Raw genomic sequence first — 16,994 nt, forward strand, 5'->3', positions numbered from 1 at the left:
TTAACTAACGTTTCGTTCTTTTCCGTTATGTATTTTCTATCGAAAATCATTATTATTATTTAAAAAAAAATTAATTTAATTATTTTATGTTTTTTTTTTTTTTTTTTTTTACCCCAAGAAAATATTGTTTATTGTTTTAAACATGTCGGATGTGCCGTTTAAAAATAATTTTTTTTTAAAGGAAACATTTAAACGTCGGCCATTAAAAAAAAAAAAAAAAAAAAACGTTAATTTTTATTTTATTTTCCGGTTTACTGTTGTTATTTCCGGTGTAACACGCACACACGCACGAAATTAAACATTATTTTTATTTAAAAATAAAAAATAAATAAATAAAATGAGTGACGTAATAATTAAAAACTAAAAGTTTTCATCGCGGAAAATTATTTTTCGCGATAAAAGTACTCGTTATTCTCCGCTAGAAAAGGGTCTCTTTATAAATCAATCAATTAATTAATTAAATTTTTTGATAAATTTATGCCGCGACAAACGCAAGTAATTAATTTTTTTACAAATTGTTAATTTAATTCTCAAGTGTTTGAAATTATACGGAAAAGGTCGGCCATATTGTGTAAAATTTTAACGGATTTTTTTTTTTTTTTGAAAAAACGTTTAAAAATAATATTTTCTTTTTCAACGACGAAAACAAAACAAAAAAAAAAAAAATAATTTAATCGATTACGGGAACCGTGACGACATAAATTTTTCGTGATTTTAAAAACATTTTATTATTTTTCACGTTTTTTTTTTTTTTCTTCTTTTCCTACGCCATTATTTTATTTATTCTTCCCATTGAACATTTAACATAGGAAAAAAAAAAAAAATAAGGGAAAAATTTTTATTTTGTCAAAATTTTAATGATTTTAATGATTATTTTTATTTCAGAGAGACAAAGAAAAAAGACAAGTATTATTATTATTATTATTATATTTTCAGGTATTCGTCGATGAAATTGATGGAAAAAGAAAAATATATTTAAATCAGAAGGTGGATTAGAAAGAGATGCTGTGTTAGAGAGTATATTTCACATCAAAGTCTTCTGTATGATATTAAGGTACGAAGGTAAATAATCGTAAATAATTTTAATTTAGTGCGTGTGTGCGTGTGCCTGTAACGGTTTTTTGCAAAAAGGAACCAAAGACGACGGCGACGACGACGACGACGACGACAACGACTTTATTCTTTTGTATTTTATTTGATCTATTTCTTTTTGTCGCCACCTGGTCACTTATTCGGTCACACAAACAATATAGACGTTAAGAAATTTATTATTATAAGTTAAATATTTTGTTAGACGGTGGGAGATTTTTAGTTTTTCGGGACGTTCCCGAATCGGAAACAAGTTCCCGAACCCCAAAAAAAAAAATTCGTCCGTTATCTTAAAGTTTGAAACCAGGTAAATTTTGTGTTTTGAGCTGGGTCAAGTGTCAGAAAAACTAGTTTTTTTTTTTTTTTTTTTTTTTTTTGTTTTTCGGCAGACAAACAAAGGGCCCCAAAAAAAAAAAAAGAAACGGCCCCGTGTGAGAATAATTCAAGGGATTCTTCTTCTTCTTCTTCCCTGTTTTTGTCTCGTATCAAAAATCGACATTTTTTTTTTTTTTTTTTTTTGTTTTCAATTGAAATTATTAAATCTGACCCCCTTTTTTTTTTTTTTTTTTTTTACATAAAATTTTTTCGTAGTAAATTAAATTTAGGTTTAAGGTTTAAGGTTTTTAAATTTTTTTTTTTTTTACATGTAACGAACAGTTTTTATTTGATTTCATCATCTTAAAAAAAAAAAATTCTTTCCTTATAAAATTCGAACTGATTTTAATGAATGTAGACTATCATCCCCTTTTTGAAAGGAAAAAAAAAAAAAAAACATCCCCCTTAAAACCTTTCTTACCTTTTACGGGGTTTTTTTTTTTTTTTTTTGACATGTTTGTGATTTTTTCATTTACGCCTAGACGTCGGTTGTTTCTTCCCTTAAATTTTTTTGGGGTACGTATAGAATTTTAAATTCCATTAAATTCCTTCACTTAGCTTAGTTAAAAATCGATCCGGTCGGATAAATAATAATAATAATAATTCATTCTGTACACTTCCCTAAAGAATTATTGCCCTTCGTAAAAAAAAAAAAAAAATTTTTTTTTTTTATATCGTTTCGCAAAAAAAAAAGTTTTATTGGCAAAATTTTGCTAGAGAGAAAAAATAAATTTTGATAATCGTTTCACTTTTTTCATTTCAAGGAAACTCTTTTTAAAAAAAAAAGAAAAATTTTTTTTTTGGTTGTGAGTTTGGTAAATTGTGGTACAAATCGGTGTCAGGCGAATGTTTCATTTGCATTAAAGTCAAATTAAAAATAAATAAGGGAGAGAGAGAATGCAATTTTCACCCCAAAACGAAAATCTGTAATAAAAAAAAATTGTTCATTTCCTGTCGTTGGCGATAAAAAATATTGAATGTAAATTGATTTCATGTCGGTTAAATTAAATAATATTAAATGGTTTAACGTTACAAAAAAAAATTTTTTTAGGTGAGACCTATGTTGAAGTGGGCTGTTGGCCAAAGACACCCCACTCCCGGGCAACAAACATCGGCCTGTTATTCTTCAGTCACCAGATTAGAAACGAAAGAATCATCTTGTTTTAAAACGTCAACGGATAGACTTTACGTCGCAAGGAGAAGAAATAATCGCGGCCATGTTAAAAAAGCAGCTGTTCGATCAATAAAAAGAGCCAAGCAAGATAAAGAAAATCAACCATGCTGCGTAATAAATAAATAGTTTTCATTTTATTATTATTATTATTATTATTATTATTTACTTATAGTAAAAGCAAATTTTTTTTCTAGACTCCAGACAATGGGTCCTTACGGATACGGGACAGCTTCAGGCAGAACCCAAAGGTGCTTCGTGACGTTAGTAATTCTCCAGATCCGTATATGGTGACTCCCAAACGTCAGGATTATGTAAAAAGACGACAGAGTCATCCGTTGAATTTTATAAGGAAAAGGCCTTATAATGATTACTCTAAAAGCGCTCCCACAAATACTCAGGATTATTTAAATTCTTATAATTTATCCGATAATAATAAAATTTTGACTTCGTATAATAATACCTCACCCCTGATAGTCAATACCAATGATGAAATTTCAAATCGTAATAGTAGTTCACCGTCGGATGTAACGGATGTTGTCGACACTAGAAAACCAAATTCAACATTGAAATCTCTTTTAGCAATGCAAATAGAATATTCTCCAGGACCTTTTACGGCCACACAAAGTCTTGTGGCTTTGCGTCGACGTCTAACAAAAACTTTAACTCAGGCAAAACAAGAAAAAACACCCATGCTCATTGAAAATTCTCTCTACAATACTCTGAACCAATCCGAGAAATGTTCCAACAACGGTATAACGATATCGTGTGACGAACAATCCCCCACTTTGGAGGGATCTATGGAAGAGAAAAGCATACTGGAACAAATTTCAAACAAATACGATTTTGTAAATAATTTGAAAAAGGAAAATTCTAAATTGGAAAACACTTTGGTATCATCTTTGTCTCAGAGATTAGAATGGTTAAGATTAAATAATAATTTGAATAATGTAAATAAGATAAAAAAAAACGAAACGGAAATAAATTGTTTTGGGGAAAATCCGAGGAAAACGAATAAAAGGAATGATGGTGATGATGGTGATGAAGTGTCGAACGAAAGAAGGAAAAGAGAATGGGATATGATAAAAATGGAAAAATACGTTAAAAAGAAAATGAGAAAGTGTGCTTGCGATGGTGCTTGCGATACGGGATATGGATCTTGCTGTGATAAAAATAAGCCAAAGACTCATACGAAACCAACACTTATGGGTTTGACATTACCTTCAGGTATTTGTTAATAACAAATTGGATGATGTTTAAAAACATTAGAAAATTAATCAATTTTTTCATTTTTTGTCATCATCAGGTATTCCCAGTCCGGTTATTTCAGAAGACTCAGGTACAAGTAGTTTGGGTTTGGAAGGTATTCATCCCCTTAATTTATCTCCGATTCATAATGCAGATCACGGGATGGGACGTTTAACCGAACAAGCTCTTTCGAATCACAACAACATCGGACTCCGATGCGAATCATTATCGACATCTTTAATCGTCGAAAAATGTTCTCCATCGTCGATATGTTCCTCGTTGAGAAAAAGATTTCAACGTGACATATTCGAATCGAAAGATGCTTGGAGCGAAGAAATAATACCGCAAATAAAAACTCCAAAATTATCCCACGAATCTCCCCGGTATAAAGAAGACGATACACCATCTAATTTTGATTACGGTAGAAAATTATTATTATTATTATTATTTATGTACTCTTCGATTAATTGTTTGTAATGGTTTGAATTTGTTGTTAAAGATTTCGCCTTACCAAGTCCTCTGGCATTGGTAGAAAAAAGATCAAGATCTAGAAGGTGTCTGCGATTTGTATCACCTGGTAACAATACCTGTCAGCGACATAAATCTACAAAATTTCCTCTTTCGCTATCGTGTCCTCGATTGAGAGACAGTAAAGACGGTAATAAAATAAATAAATAAATTTGTTTTTATAATAATATTAATAATAATAATAATAATAATAATAAATATTGTCATTTCAGGAGCTGGAGATCTGGAGCTGTCGGTTAATGTTACCACAGAAGTTATTACCGTTTATGGTAAATGTTATTTTATTTTTATATTTTCTATTAAAAAAAAAAAAAACTTATTAAACTCACACTTACATACATACATAAAATTCAAATTTTTAACTTGAGGATACGAAAAAGGTAAAATGTTTCAACATTTAAACAATAAACAGGCAGACATATTGGTTTTTGATTTCATTGTGTGTATGTGTATGTCTTCTTACATTAAAATTTTAATTATCTTGTTATAAAATTTATTATTTATGTATTGGTTTTTTTTTTTTTTTTAGTTGGACGTGGTATTGGGTTTTGCAGATCAACAGGAACCGGATATAATCCATATGTTAAGGTCAGTTTATTATTATTATTATTTATATTAAGGTAAGGGGTAGAATATTAATATAAAAATTTTTCGTGTCGGTTGTTTTTACACAACACAAAATCGAAAAGGAAATTTTTTCGTCTGCTTAGTAATAATTTATCGTACATGCAATGTTTTACAAATTCGTGACTAAAGGTTGTTCGTTAAACACGTTGAGTTTTTTTTTTCTTTATTTAAATAATTCAGGAATGTTGTTTTTTACTAGCCGAATATCGTTTCGATATCGAAAAATTTTTTTAAAAAAATAATTTTAGAATGAAAATGATTGCCAAAAAAGGATTTTAACGTTTAAAATTATCATTATCGTTAGTTTTTTTTTTTTGGGGGGGGGGTTAAATTCGTACGCTTTTCTCTTAGTTTAAAAAAAAAAAATTGTTCAAAAACAGTTAAAATTACATTAATGTAAAAAGTTAAGCGGCTCAAAATTAATTTTTTCATGGCCTCCTCGCGGGTCCATCTTTGTGACGTCAGCAAAATATCGATCGAAAGGATTAGAGTGAATGAAAAATGTTGATCCCTAACGTTTTCCCCTTTGAAAAATTGTCAACTTAAAGTCTCGTTTTTTAAAACTCGTCGTAACGTATGAAGATTACGTTGCGGTTAAAATTTACATGGAGTAAAAGATTTTTTTTATAAACGATTACGTATCGTTCGCGGGTTTTGTTGTTTTATGCACAGTTTCATTCCGCAGTTTTACGAATAAAACAGAATCAGAAAATTATTAGAATTAGAACGTTTTTTTGTGAGAGAGAGAAAAAAAAAAGAAAAACTTTGTTAATATTCTAATAAATAATTCGGGATTTACGTATTTTTTATCGAATCGTAAAAAAAAAGTGAGGAAAAAAATCAGGTTTATAGGTGTGTGAATAAGTTAAAAAAAAAGGGAAAGCAATATGAAATGAATTAACGGTTTAATTTTCAAAAAAAACGTTTGTCGAATGGAATGCTTGAAAGAAAAAAAACGTTAAGTAAAAAAATTGGTACGTTTCTAATAATTATAATTATTATTATTATTATTTACTTATCGCATACTTGAAATGAAATTATGTAAATTACCCATTATTATTATTATTATTTTACTTACGTTTTAAAAATTGCTGATGTAAAAATGCACGTACATGAAAGAAATTCCAGAGGCAGCGTTCGAAAGGTTCGAAAAAATTAACCGTCGTTCATTTCAAACGCGAGAGCATGATGGATGCATGTGTATATCGTTATTTACACGATTCAAATTAATAAATTTATGAAAATGATTTTTATTTAGGTTGCTCTCGTTCCGTCCGCGGAAAGGACATTTTTTAGAACTCCGGTACATCGTGAATCCAGCTGTCCGAATTTCAATGAAACATTTTCGTTTAATTTTCATTCGGAAGATTTAAACAAACACATATTGGTTTCCGTTTGGCATAGGGATCGCGATAACAGGTAAATAATAAAAATTAAATTATTATTATTCTCATTATTATTATTATCATTATCATTTTTCGAAATTTTACGAAATCTTAAATCGTGAATAAGGCGGTGGATAAAAATGGTCGACGAGGAGGAGGAGGAGGGGAAGAGGTGGGGAAAGGGGAAACAATCGAAAACGTTGACGAGTTATCGATTGTGAGTGATTTGCAAATATTACGTCGTAACGTTTTTTTTTTTTCCTTTTTTTGTTTGCTCATTCTCGAAATCGAAATCGAAATCGTTACAATCGAACCATTAACTTATTTCGATAATTATTTTTCGATTGTTAAATATATTTATTTAATGAATCGTTTTGTAAATTGTTTTATACGTTTACGTTTAAGTCGAGAAAAAAATTTCAAATCGTTCGTTTAACCGTTATTATAATCGTCGTCGTGATTATTATTATTATTATTATTATTATTATTTTCTTCTAATCCCGAATTGTTTGTCTTGACCCATTTTATCCGAATTAAAGAAAGAAAAAGAAGTAAAAAATAATAGTTTTGGGGGTGGTGGTGGGGGTCGTCGTCGTCGTCGTAGTATGGCGGTTTCGTAGATGGTTCTTTCTCGTCACACGTGAGAAAGGGCGGGAAAAAAAAAAAAAAAGGGAATGAATAGAGAGGTGTGAGAAACCTCCGATCGATGGCGCGCGCAACACCGACATACCGGGGGGCTCTTTGGCTGGGAATCTTTTCTAGAAAAACAGCATCTCGTAACAGGATTTCGTTTGTTCAACATTATCCATCTATCTTATCGCGTTATTTTTCTTTTCTTTCTTTTTATTATTTGTATAATTTTGTTGTTGTCTTTATCTAAATCAGGTATTTCAAGGTATGTTGTTGTTTATTCATAATATTATTTTAAAAAAAAAAAAATCGTACCATTTTAAATTATCATCATCATTATTATTTATTTATTTATTTTGATTTAATGCGTTATCTCGTCATTGTACACAAATTTATACGTAAAATTGTTTATATTAAAAAAAATATTTCAAAACCTTTTTTTTTTGGGGGGGGAGGGGGGTTTGCGAAAATGAAAAAAAAAGGAAAAAAATTCTCGCTCACGTCTTTTTTTTTATCTCTCTCCCAATTCATATAAATTTTAAACGGTTTATATACGCATTAAGTCGTTTCTCTCTCTCTCTTTCTCTCTCTCTCTCTCTCTCTCTCTCTCATTTTCTATTTCTTTCTCTCTTACACGTATACGCGTTCAGATAAAATTCCAGTCAAATGAGAAAAAATAGAATATTATGGATGTAAATAAGGTTTCATAACATAGCGGATTAATAATCGATTTAAACTGGGGGGGGTTCATACCCCCCCGAATAATGAAATAATTATGGAATTAAAAAAAAAAAAAACAATTTCATAGGTTCATTTTAATTTAGATATCGTATAGATTTCAATTTTCAATTCGGAATATTATTATTATTGATTGTATAGACACATGCAAAGGGATTGTATTGAAAATAATAATAATAATAAGGAAACGAAACGTTTTGATTACGTCACACAAAATGATAATGATAATTTTTTTTCCATTCAATTCCAGCTTGATTTCGTCACAGGAGAAAAAAAATTATTATTATTATTTTACTGAATGCAACATTTCACTTTTTGTTTTTTGTTTTTACTATTTTTATTTTTACAGAAAGAGTGAATTTTTGGGATGTGTATCTTTGGCAGTCAAAAATGCAATTAAGAAAGTGAGTACAAAAATAATAATAATAATAATAATAATAATAAACGTTTTTTTTTAATATGCGTGATAAAGTATCATGCTCATCATTTAAATCGAATCGATTTTTTTTTTTTTTTTAAATGTTTTGAGAGTAATAAAAATTATTAAATAAATAATTTTGGCAACGTCGCACATTTTTATTCATTTATTTATTTATTAATTATTTCAGGAAATATCAGGGTGGTTTCGTCTCGTCGCTCAAAGCGGCGGTTCAAAGTCATCATCAAATCAACAACGACCGATTCAGTCCAATTGTGGACTTTCAACGACCGGATCCCCTTCCATGATGGCTCACAGATCCGGAAATCAAAAATTTGATGAATTAATTCCATTTGACGACGAACCACGTTCTTCACCCCCCGATAAACACAATAATAAATATTCAATAAAAAAAAAATTAAACGATGACAGTAGTTTTCTACGACATTTGGAATTGGAACCTATCGACGGAGAAGGAGGAAGAGTTCCTCTACCGGAAGCCATTGCAAAAGGTGGAAGAACTCCTTTCACTACAACAAAGCAGCTGACCAAACAACCAGGTGGTGGCTTCGGATTTTCGATAGCATGGGTGCAACCTCCGAGGTGAAAATAATTTTCATTTCCTTTCTATTTTTTTTTTTTTTAAAATTTCATTTTAAATGATTCGATCATTATTATTATTATTATTATTATTATTATTATTATTTTGTTATTCAGGGTAGAAAGAGTAGAAGCCGGTCAACCGGCAGACAGAGCGGGAATTCGTCCTGGTGATTTTGTTATATTTGTTGATCGTTTTAATGTGGTTACTATGTCCGAAGAAGAAATATTAGATATTATCAAGTGAGTATTTAACGAATCAAAATATTTTAAACGAAATCGATCGATCGATCGATTGATTGATTGATTGATTGATTAATTATTTTTTTAGATCTTGCGGTAACGAATTAACGCTCGAAATATATAGAAAATCAAACGCGAACGGTTGTTTAGTCGAACCTCCAATTGCCTTACCTTCAACTATGCAAACATCGGTTGAATATAACAATTCATCGAGATGGTCAGGAACATGTTACGCTCCTACGGGAACTACAAACACCACGACGACGACGACGACATCTACATCTTTTGATTTTGCCAAAAGGAGGCTTCATCTACCTCAAGTAGCTTTTACCAATGAGGTCGGTGCCGGAGTTATCGTCTAAAATTTTTATTTTTTATTTTTTATCATTAAATGGCGACGAATCACACCGAAACCACCTCACATTACTCACATTCTTCTACCTCTTTTTTTATTTTTTTTTTAATTTTATTTTATGTATTATTTATTTTTTCATTTCATTATTTTATATAAGACTGACATATATATATATATTCAACAAAACATTCACAAATTCATTTTCAATTTAAAAACAATTTTTTTTTGAAATTTTCACGTGTCACGTGGCCAGTATTAGGGATTAAAATCATTTCTCTAATTTCTGATTTCCATTTTTTTTAAATGCGTTTAATATCGATTGCCAGATTTATAATGATAATAATAATAATTGGCATAATTTTTCAAAAAAAATGAAATATTTAAAATTTTGTTTTTTTATATATATATATAATTTTACTATAAAAATTATTATTATTATTTTTTTTCGTTTTTTTTTTTTTTTGTTTTTTTTTTCTCTTCTTCTTTCGCTTTTTTTTTGTAAATATAATTTTTTTTTATTTATTTATTTATTTATTTTATATCGTTTTTTTTTTTTATTTTATTTTATTTATTCATTCATAAAAAATTCATTATCATCATCATCATCATCATCATCCTCATGAAATCAATAACATTGTTACACGCATATAGTTGCAAATAATAATAATAATAATAAATTTGTAGAAATCGATAGAAATTATCAGAAACGTGGGCGTTGTGCTCATTACACGTGATAATGAGGAATATAAAGTCAACAAAAGTTGTTTAACTTATTTTAATTCGTAGGTATCCACATTAAACCCGGAGGAATCACGAAAAAAAGCCATTTATCAACTTCTTAGCAAAGAACAAAATTATGCAACAAATTTACAATTTGGTATCAACAGGTTTTCCGTTCCGCTTTTAGAACGAAAGGAATTTATTAATCAAAAACAACATCAAATATTATTTCAAAACATCGAAGAGGTTATTTTCCATTAATTATTATTATTATCATTAAATTTTTTTTTTTTTTTTTTTTACGTACGATTAGGGGGGTTTATTCGTACGAAATATCCGGGGGGGGGGGGAAACCAAAAATTTTTTTTATTTAACCATGTTTATTATGTGTAGATATTACGCCTTACGGAAGATACATTAGAACAAGCAATTAACGAAGAAGTAGACCTTACGGGTGATTCAATAGGAAGATTATATTTTAAAAGGGTAAAAGAAAAAAAATTCCAATTGTTTTTCATTTCCCCTCTCCCCTCTCCCCTCCCCTCCCCCGACGTTAACAACCCTAAGAAATGTATTATGTTTTTTAGATACAAGTTCTCAAACCGGCTTATAGAAGATATTGTTCGGGAATTAAAAGAGCCGATTGCGTATTAGCTGAAAAATTTAAAAATAACGAATTTAATAGATTTTGCGCGGAGCCACCCGTGCCGAGAAAGAGACCGGATTTAACGACATTTTTACACAAGCCTCTCGAACATTATCGCGAATTACTCAAACATTTACAAATTATATTTAATCTCACTAAATCACCGGATACGGATCACGCAGCACTTTCGAGAGTCGTCAATGATATGCAATCGAGTTTCAGAGAAGTCACGGGTGGATTAATGGAACCCGAAGTCGAAGGCAGACCCCTTTTATCCGTACAAGATTTGGAAAGCAGACTCGTTTTTACTCGTTGCAAAGTAAAATCATTATTATTATTATTCGCTTACTTATTCGAAATCGTAAAAGGTTAAATTCATCATTATTATTTAATCGTAGCCGTTCGTTTTAAGTATACCGGGAAGGCAGTGGATATTCGGTGGAGATTTGAGTAAAATAGAAGGTAGAACCGTTCATCCATTTTGGGCCCTTCTATTCACCGACATGATGATATTTGCTAAAGTTAGCAGAGATAGAGTTTTATTTATTACCGAAGAACCTCTTTCACTATTGGCTGTGTCTCAAGCTTTTTTCAACATTAGGAAAAAAGGTTAAAATATTACACGATAAAACGTCGAATGTTAATTTAAAAAATAATAATAATAATAAAATTGTTTATTTGTTACGTCACACAGCTAACGAATTTCGATTATTGTTAAGCAATAACAGTCCTGGAATGGATAGTCCGGCAAATTCAACAACATGTGGTCCAGATATAGTTTTATCAAGAACTCCAAAAAAAAATACAAAATTTAAAAGTATCGCATTGAGAGCACCCACTCCCGAATTAAAAGCCGTTTGGCAAAATTTAATTCAAAGACAAATGTGAGTTCTTTTTGCTGTCAAAAAAAGAATCCCGTCGTATAACCTAATAAAAATTATTTACGGTTTTAGCATTCATCTGAATACGACGAGAGGACTCACACCATCTACGAGCCCCTTAGAATCTCCAGATCCACCGACAACAATTTCGGCAGCAACACTCGATACGATTTCACTTAAACGACAGATGCGTTTACCTCAGGTATATTCATGTTCTCCTAATCACGTACCAAGAGATGATGAGGATGAAACATCATCTCCTCCACCCGAAAAATTTTATTATGAACCTCTTTTAACTCCTGATTCGGCTACCACGTCAGACGCTTATGATTAAATCAAAAAATTTAAAAAAAAAAATATTTTTTCACTAACTTGACAACAATCTATTATTATTATTATTATTAAGACATTTTCACAATTTTTTTCATGTCGTTAATTACGATTAATTTAGGCCAAAATATTTCTATATAATATTTTTCGATATTTAATTTAATTAATCAATTTTTTTATATTTCATAAATTAGAAAGAGATAAAAACTAAATGTCGTTTTTTTTTTTTTTTTTTAAAGTGCGTATCAAACCGGAAACGGATACGAACAAAAAATAATAAAATTTAAATACGATGTCAAAATATTGTTTTTATTATTATTATTGTTATCATTATTATTATTCGAATGTTTTTACGTTGATTTTGTTTTAAATGTATATATATATATAAATTGTACAAAAAAATTTAATTTATTATTATTATTATTATTATTAATATTTAAAAAGAAGAGAGAGAAAAAAAAAAAATATATATATATATATATTTATTTATTTATATTAAAAATTTATTCAATTATATTTTATAATATGATCGTAAATTATTATTATTATTATTATAAATGTAAAATTAAAAAAAAAGCTTTTATTTTTTTTTGGAAACGAATAAATAAATAAATTAATTAATTAATTAAAAAAATGATTATATATACTAATTAAATAAAGAGAAAAACATTTCAAATATTAAAATAATAATAAATTTTGCACGTGCATTATTATTATTATTATTATCGGTATGTTTTTCTCCATTAAGAGATGATGATGATGATAAAACAAACAATATTTTGGCTTATATTATATTAGGAAAAAGAAATATTTTGGCATATTAACGAACGATATTATTATTATTATTATTAATCGTAAAAAAAAAAAAAAAATTGTGAAATGTTTTTCTCGTTAACAAAAAAAAAAATCATTGTCCTATACATATATTTAAACCTTATTATTATTATTCACACAAACCTGATTTTTTTTCTCATAAAATTTTTTTTTATTCATACCAGATTTGGATAATATATACGTTCAAAGTGCTAGATAGTAAGTTACGGTATACAACATGGCCAACCGTTTGAATTGTTTATACTAATCGTTATTATTTTTTATATTTCGTTTTAGTTTTAGTCTTTAGTTAACTAAAAAAAAAAAACCAAATTCTATTGCTGCTCCAGCGGCATTTTATAGAAAAATCATTTTAGACTAATCGTAACGACGATAATTTAAAAAAATAATAGGCACGAACAAATTTAAATTAATTTAATTCAAATTAATTTAATGTTTATTATTATTATTATTATTATTATTATTATTACTAAAGTTAGTTTAGTGTGTTAATAGTAAAAAAAAAATAATTTTATTTATTTTATTTTGTTCTAACTAAAAGAGAAAATTCTAGAATTTAATTTAATTTAATTTAATTTAAAAAAAAAGGGATAGAAAGAATAACATTAAATTATTATTATTATTATTATCCACCATTAAACACGACAAGGCTACTTGTCGGAGTTTTTAAGTATTTATCCGAGGTTTCTACCCGATTCCTTAGGGACAAATACTCGAATTTCGGTGGTGCCACTTATTATAAGATAGCACCACATCAATTCTTGAAGGTCTTCCTGAGTCCGTCTTTTTCGATGGGAACGATTTGTCTCCTGAACTGGGCTCCGGTGACTAACATCTTTGGAGTGGCCAGGGTCAGAAGCAGTGAAATTCACGTTCTCGTCGAGCTGCCTCAGGTCGACAGTAGAACAAGATTTGTTTTTTGGTTCTTACTTTGTCTTGTTCTCATTTTTTTTTGCTCTTTTTAAGCCAACAGCACGTGGCGTTCTCAGACGGTCACCCATCCAAGTTTGCACCACGCCCGATGCTGCTTAACTTCGGTGATCGTACGGGAACCGGTGTGACCAGCACGCTATGGCCGTTGGCTTTTATTATTATTATTATTATTATTATTATTATTATTATTATTATTATTATTATTATTATTATTATTATTATCATTATTACTAATCAAAATTGTATTTAATAATAGTTTTTTTTTAGTAAAATACTATTTTTTTAGTTATGATAGACGTTAGGATAAGTAAAAAACTTTTAAATAATAAAATATTTTGATATTTTCAAGGTTGGATGTTATAATGGCGGAGGAGGAGTAGGAGGAGGAAATGGAGGAGGAGCATACGTAATGCAAAAAACAAACGTCATGACGTCAAAGAATAACAGGGAGGATGGATTCGTGACGAATAATAATGTCCCAACCGGATCGAAATATAATAAATATAGCAATAATAATAATAATAACGAAGGGAAAGAAATTTATGTCAATTGCGAAGAGGATGTGATAAAGAAAACGGGAGGAGGAGAAGATAACTTCTGTGATAAAAAAACAACAATATTTTCCATGGAAAAAGAAAACGAATCCAATTACAAAACGATAAATAAAAATTTAGAAACGGAAAAGCTCACGAAGGGAGAAGAAGTGGAAGAAGAAGAAGAGTAAGTTATGGAATTTAATAAATAAAAAAAAAAATCCACGTAGTTTTTCGATGTACATTGTTATGATAATATCATCAGGTCAGGTGAAATTGATTGGCTAAACATGGATGATAATGAAATATCGACGAGCAAGGATGTCAGTCATCAATTTCAAAACGTGTCAAAGGAATATCAAACTTCGAGCAATATCAACAATGTTGAGAAAATGGTATCTGTTTGCAGGGAATGTCATGAAACGTGTTTAAATTCCAGACATGGTAATAATATAAGGAAAAATATTGATGCGGAAAATTGTGGAGATACGTGGGGGTCGTTGATGATGCTTGGAATATGCGGAATATTACCAACCATAAAAAATTCAAATGATCCATTCGAACCGAGTGGACCCCCATCGATATCGATTCTACCCCCGACACCGGATAAAAAGCATAAAGTCGATGATAAATCATGTAACGGAAACAACAATTACATACTCGATGATAGTGATGGTAGTCGGAGCCACAAGTTCACCACCACCACCGCTAATGCCACTTCTTCTTCGAATTCTTCCGATCCATTGTTTTCTTCTTCTTTGGTAACTTGTATAAAGGTAAAATGTCGTCAATCCACTTAAAATTTCATCATTTTAAATATTTAAAAATTTTTTTTTCACACTTACACCGTTTTGTTAGAAACCCCAAGCACAATTTGCACATTTAGTTGACACGGAGGATGATGAAACACTAGAAGATGAACCTCCATACAAAACATTGTCTTCGCCAACTGGACTTCGAAGGTTCGGAACGTTAAACAGTTTAGAAAGGTTCAGTTCTGAAGATTTAGATCAAGAAGGTGAGTTTTTTAAAAAAATTTTTTTGATCATTTATCATCGTATCCGCAATTAAAATTTTTTTTTTTATTACAGATTTTTCGGAAAAGGATTCTTCTGATTTGAAAAAGGACAAAAGGAAAAACGAAGAAGAAAATAATGATGATGATGGCGGGGATGCCGACGCCGACGGTGAGGATGATGATGATAAAATTGTAGTTAAAACTCACGCGCCTGAAGTAGGAGATTCTATTAGAGGTTGGACTTTTAGAGCAAGTTCATACGTAGCTGCAAAGATGGCGTTTTTTGAACGAATGAGTACTCCCGATAATTCAGTCAACATTCGTAAGACAACCTTTCTCGAAAGGTAAACCGAATAAAATAATCAAAAGACATTAAATAAAATAAAAAAAAAAAAAAAAAAAAAAAAAAAAAAAAAAAAAATAGTTCATCATCAGTAGATTAGAAGAAATGTTGTTTTTGTTTGGCACCTTCATCCGGCTTCGAGTTTTAGAAAAGAAAATTTGTTCTTGAGGTATTTAAAACCATCCGGAGAGAATAATTTAGAGTCTCCCGATATGGGAACAAACACTTCCTCATCGGGTAAAGGAGAAGATGAGGGAGAAACTTCGGGTGCGACATCGGGAGAAGAAGTCTGGGGAACTCCAACCAGTGGTGGAGATTTCGAAGATGAACCATCTAACGAAATCTACAACATGTCCGTAAGTCTTCTTGTTCCAAACTAAAAAATGTGTGTGTGTGTGTGTGTGTGTGCGTGTGTCATCAAACTTTTATTAATTTTTCTTTTCTTCGAGTTCAGTTTTCAGATTCACCTCGAGGATCAATCGATATTAATGACGACACGGAGCAATTAATGGATGATTTATTTATTTCATTTCCCATGATAGGAGTTAAAAGTCATGGAATGCGTCCGAGGCAAAGACTCGAACCGCTTTTGGAAGAAGATGATTCGGAATCATCATCGGTTCCGTGTAGCCCCCCCAAATCGTTACAGGCTCAAGGGACGAATGAACAGGTCGGAAGAAGCTAACGAGATAAGTTAGTACAATGGCTGATTTTTCATTTTCCGTACGGCGGATTTCATTACGTAATTATTTTAAATAGGACAATGTTTTACGTGAACCATTTTCTCGGCAACTAAACAATTCATTAAAAGTATTAACGGTTCCATCGCAGTGCGGAGAAAAAAATTCGTTAAATTATCAGAGCAAAGAATTTAATTATTGCGATGAACATTCTTCGGACATTGATTTATATAGCAAAGAAGAGACAACAGAAAAAAAACTTCCTTCTCTTTCTATTTTTAGGAAATTAGGTCTTAAGAAAAACAGACACGAATGCGGAAGAAAATGCAATCGTTTGTACGTGTGAAAATATAATGACGCGTCAAAATTTTTTCAAAAGATGTATAAAAAAAAAATTTTTTTTTTTAATATTTCAGATTGAAATTCTTAAGGGGTAAAAAAGTTAACGGAAATTTCACGAATCGCGGTAGTGCCACGTACGGAGCAAAACCCTTATTCAGGTATCTTTTCAACAAAGACAGCGACGACGATATACCGACATCTTTACCAAAGGGTCTCGCATCGTATAAGAGAAACGAAAGACGTTTGGAAAAAAGATTTTGGAAAAAATTCAAAAAGAAAAATTCGAATTTGGGAATTTCCGTCATACGATTCATGTCACTGCGTTGA

General features: G+C 30.1%; 3 protein-coding genes across 3 annotated transcripts; all 3 read left to right on the forward strand.

The window, feature by feature from the left end:
- Positions 1–2,524: 2,524 nt before the first annotated feature.
- On the forward strand, positions 2,525–5,237 carry Phum_PHUM492350 (uncharacterized protein; the record flags this gene model as incomplete). Its single annotated transcript, XM_002430599.1, has 7 exons — positions 2,525–2,749; positions 2,833–3,862; positions 3,942–4,304; positions 4,383–4,541; positions 4,624–4,680; positions 4,780–4,852; positions 5,219–5,237. 7 exons carry the CDS (start codon positions 2,525–2,527, stop codon positions 5,235–5,237), a joined length of 1,926 nt encoding a protein of 641 aa, XP_002430644.1.
- Positions 5,238–6,140: 903 nt separating this feature from the next.
- Phum_PHUM492360 (uncharacterized protein) lies at positions 6,141–12,992 on the forward strand (the record flags this gene model as incomplete). The annotated part of the gene is made up of 13 exons (XM_002430600.1): positions 6,141–6,182; positions 6,297–6,457; positions 8,141–8,195; positions 8,400–8,812; positions 8,927–9,052; positions 9,141–9,390; positions 10,194–10,373; positions 10,521–10,613; positions 10,715–11,092; positions 11,172–11,382; positions 11,468–11,657; positions 11,727–11,969; positions 12,983–12,992. The coding sequence occupies 13 exons, from the start codon at positions 6,141–6,143 to the stop codon at positions 12,990–12,992; spliced, it is 2,352 nt and encodes a 783-aa protein (XP_002430645.1).
- A 1,384-nt stretch (positions 12,993–14,376) lies between these two features.
- On the forward strand, positions 14,377–16,994 carry Phum_PHUM492370 (uncharacterized protein; the record flags this gene model as incomplete). Its single annotated transcript, XM_002430601.1, has 8 exons — positions 14,377–14,471; positions 14,550–15,060; positions 15,143–15,302; positions 15,376–15,646; positions 15,815–16,001; positions 16,100–16,315; positions 16,405–16,661; positions 16,757–16,994. 8 exons carry the CDS (start codon positions 14,377–14,379, stop codon positions 16,992–16,994), a joined length of 1,935 nt encoding a protein of 644 aa, XP_002430646.1.

This window comes from Pediculus humanus, genomic scaffold (genome assembly GCF_000006295.1).
Source record: "Pediculus humanus corporis 1103172108260 genomic scaffold, whole genome shotgun sequence".
NCBI classification, from domain to species: domain Eukaryota; kingdom Metazoa; phylum Arthropoda; class Insecta; order Psocodea; family Pediculidae; genus Pediculus; species Pediculus humanus.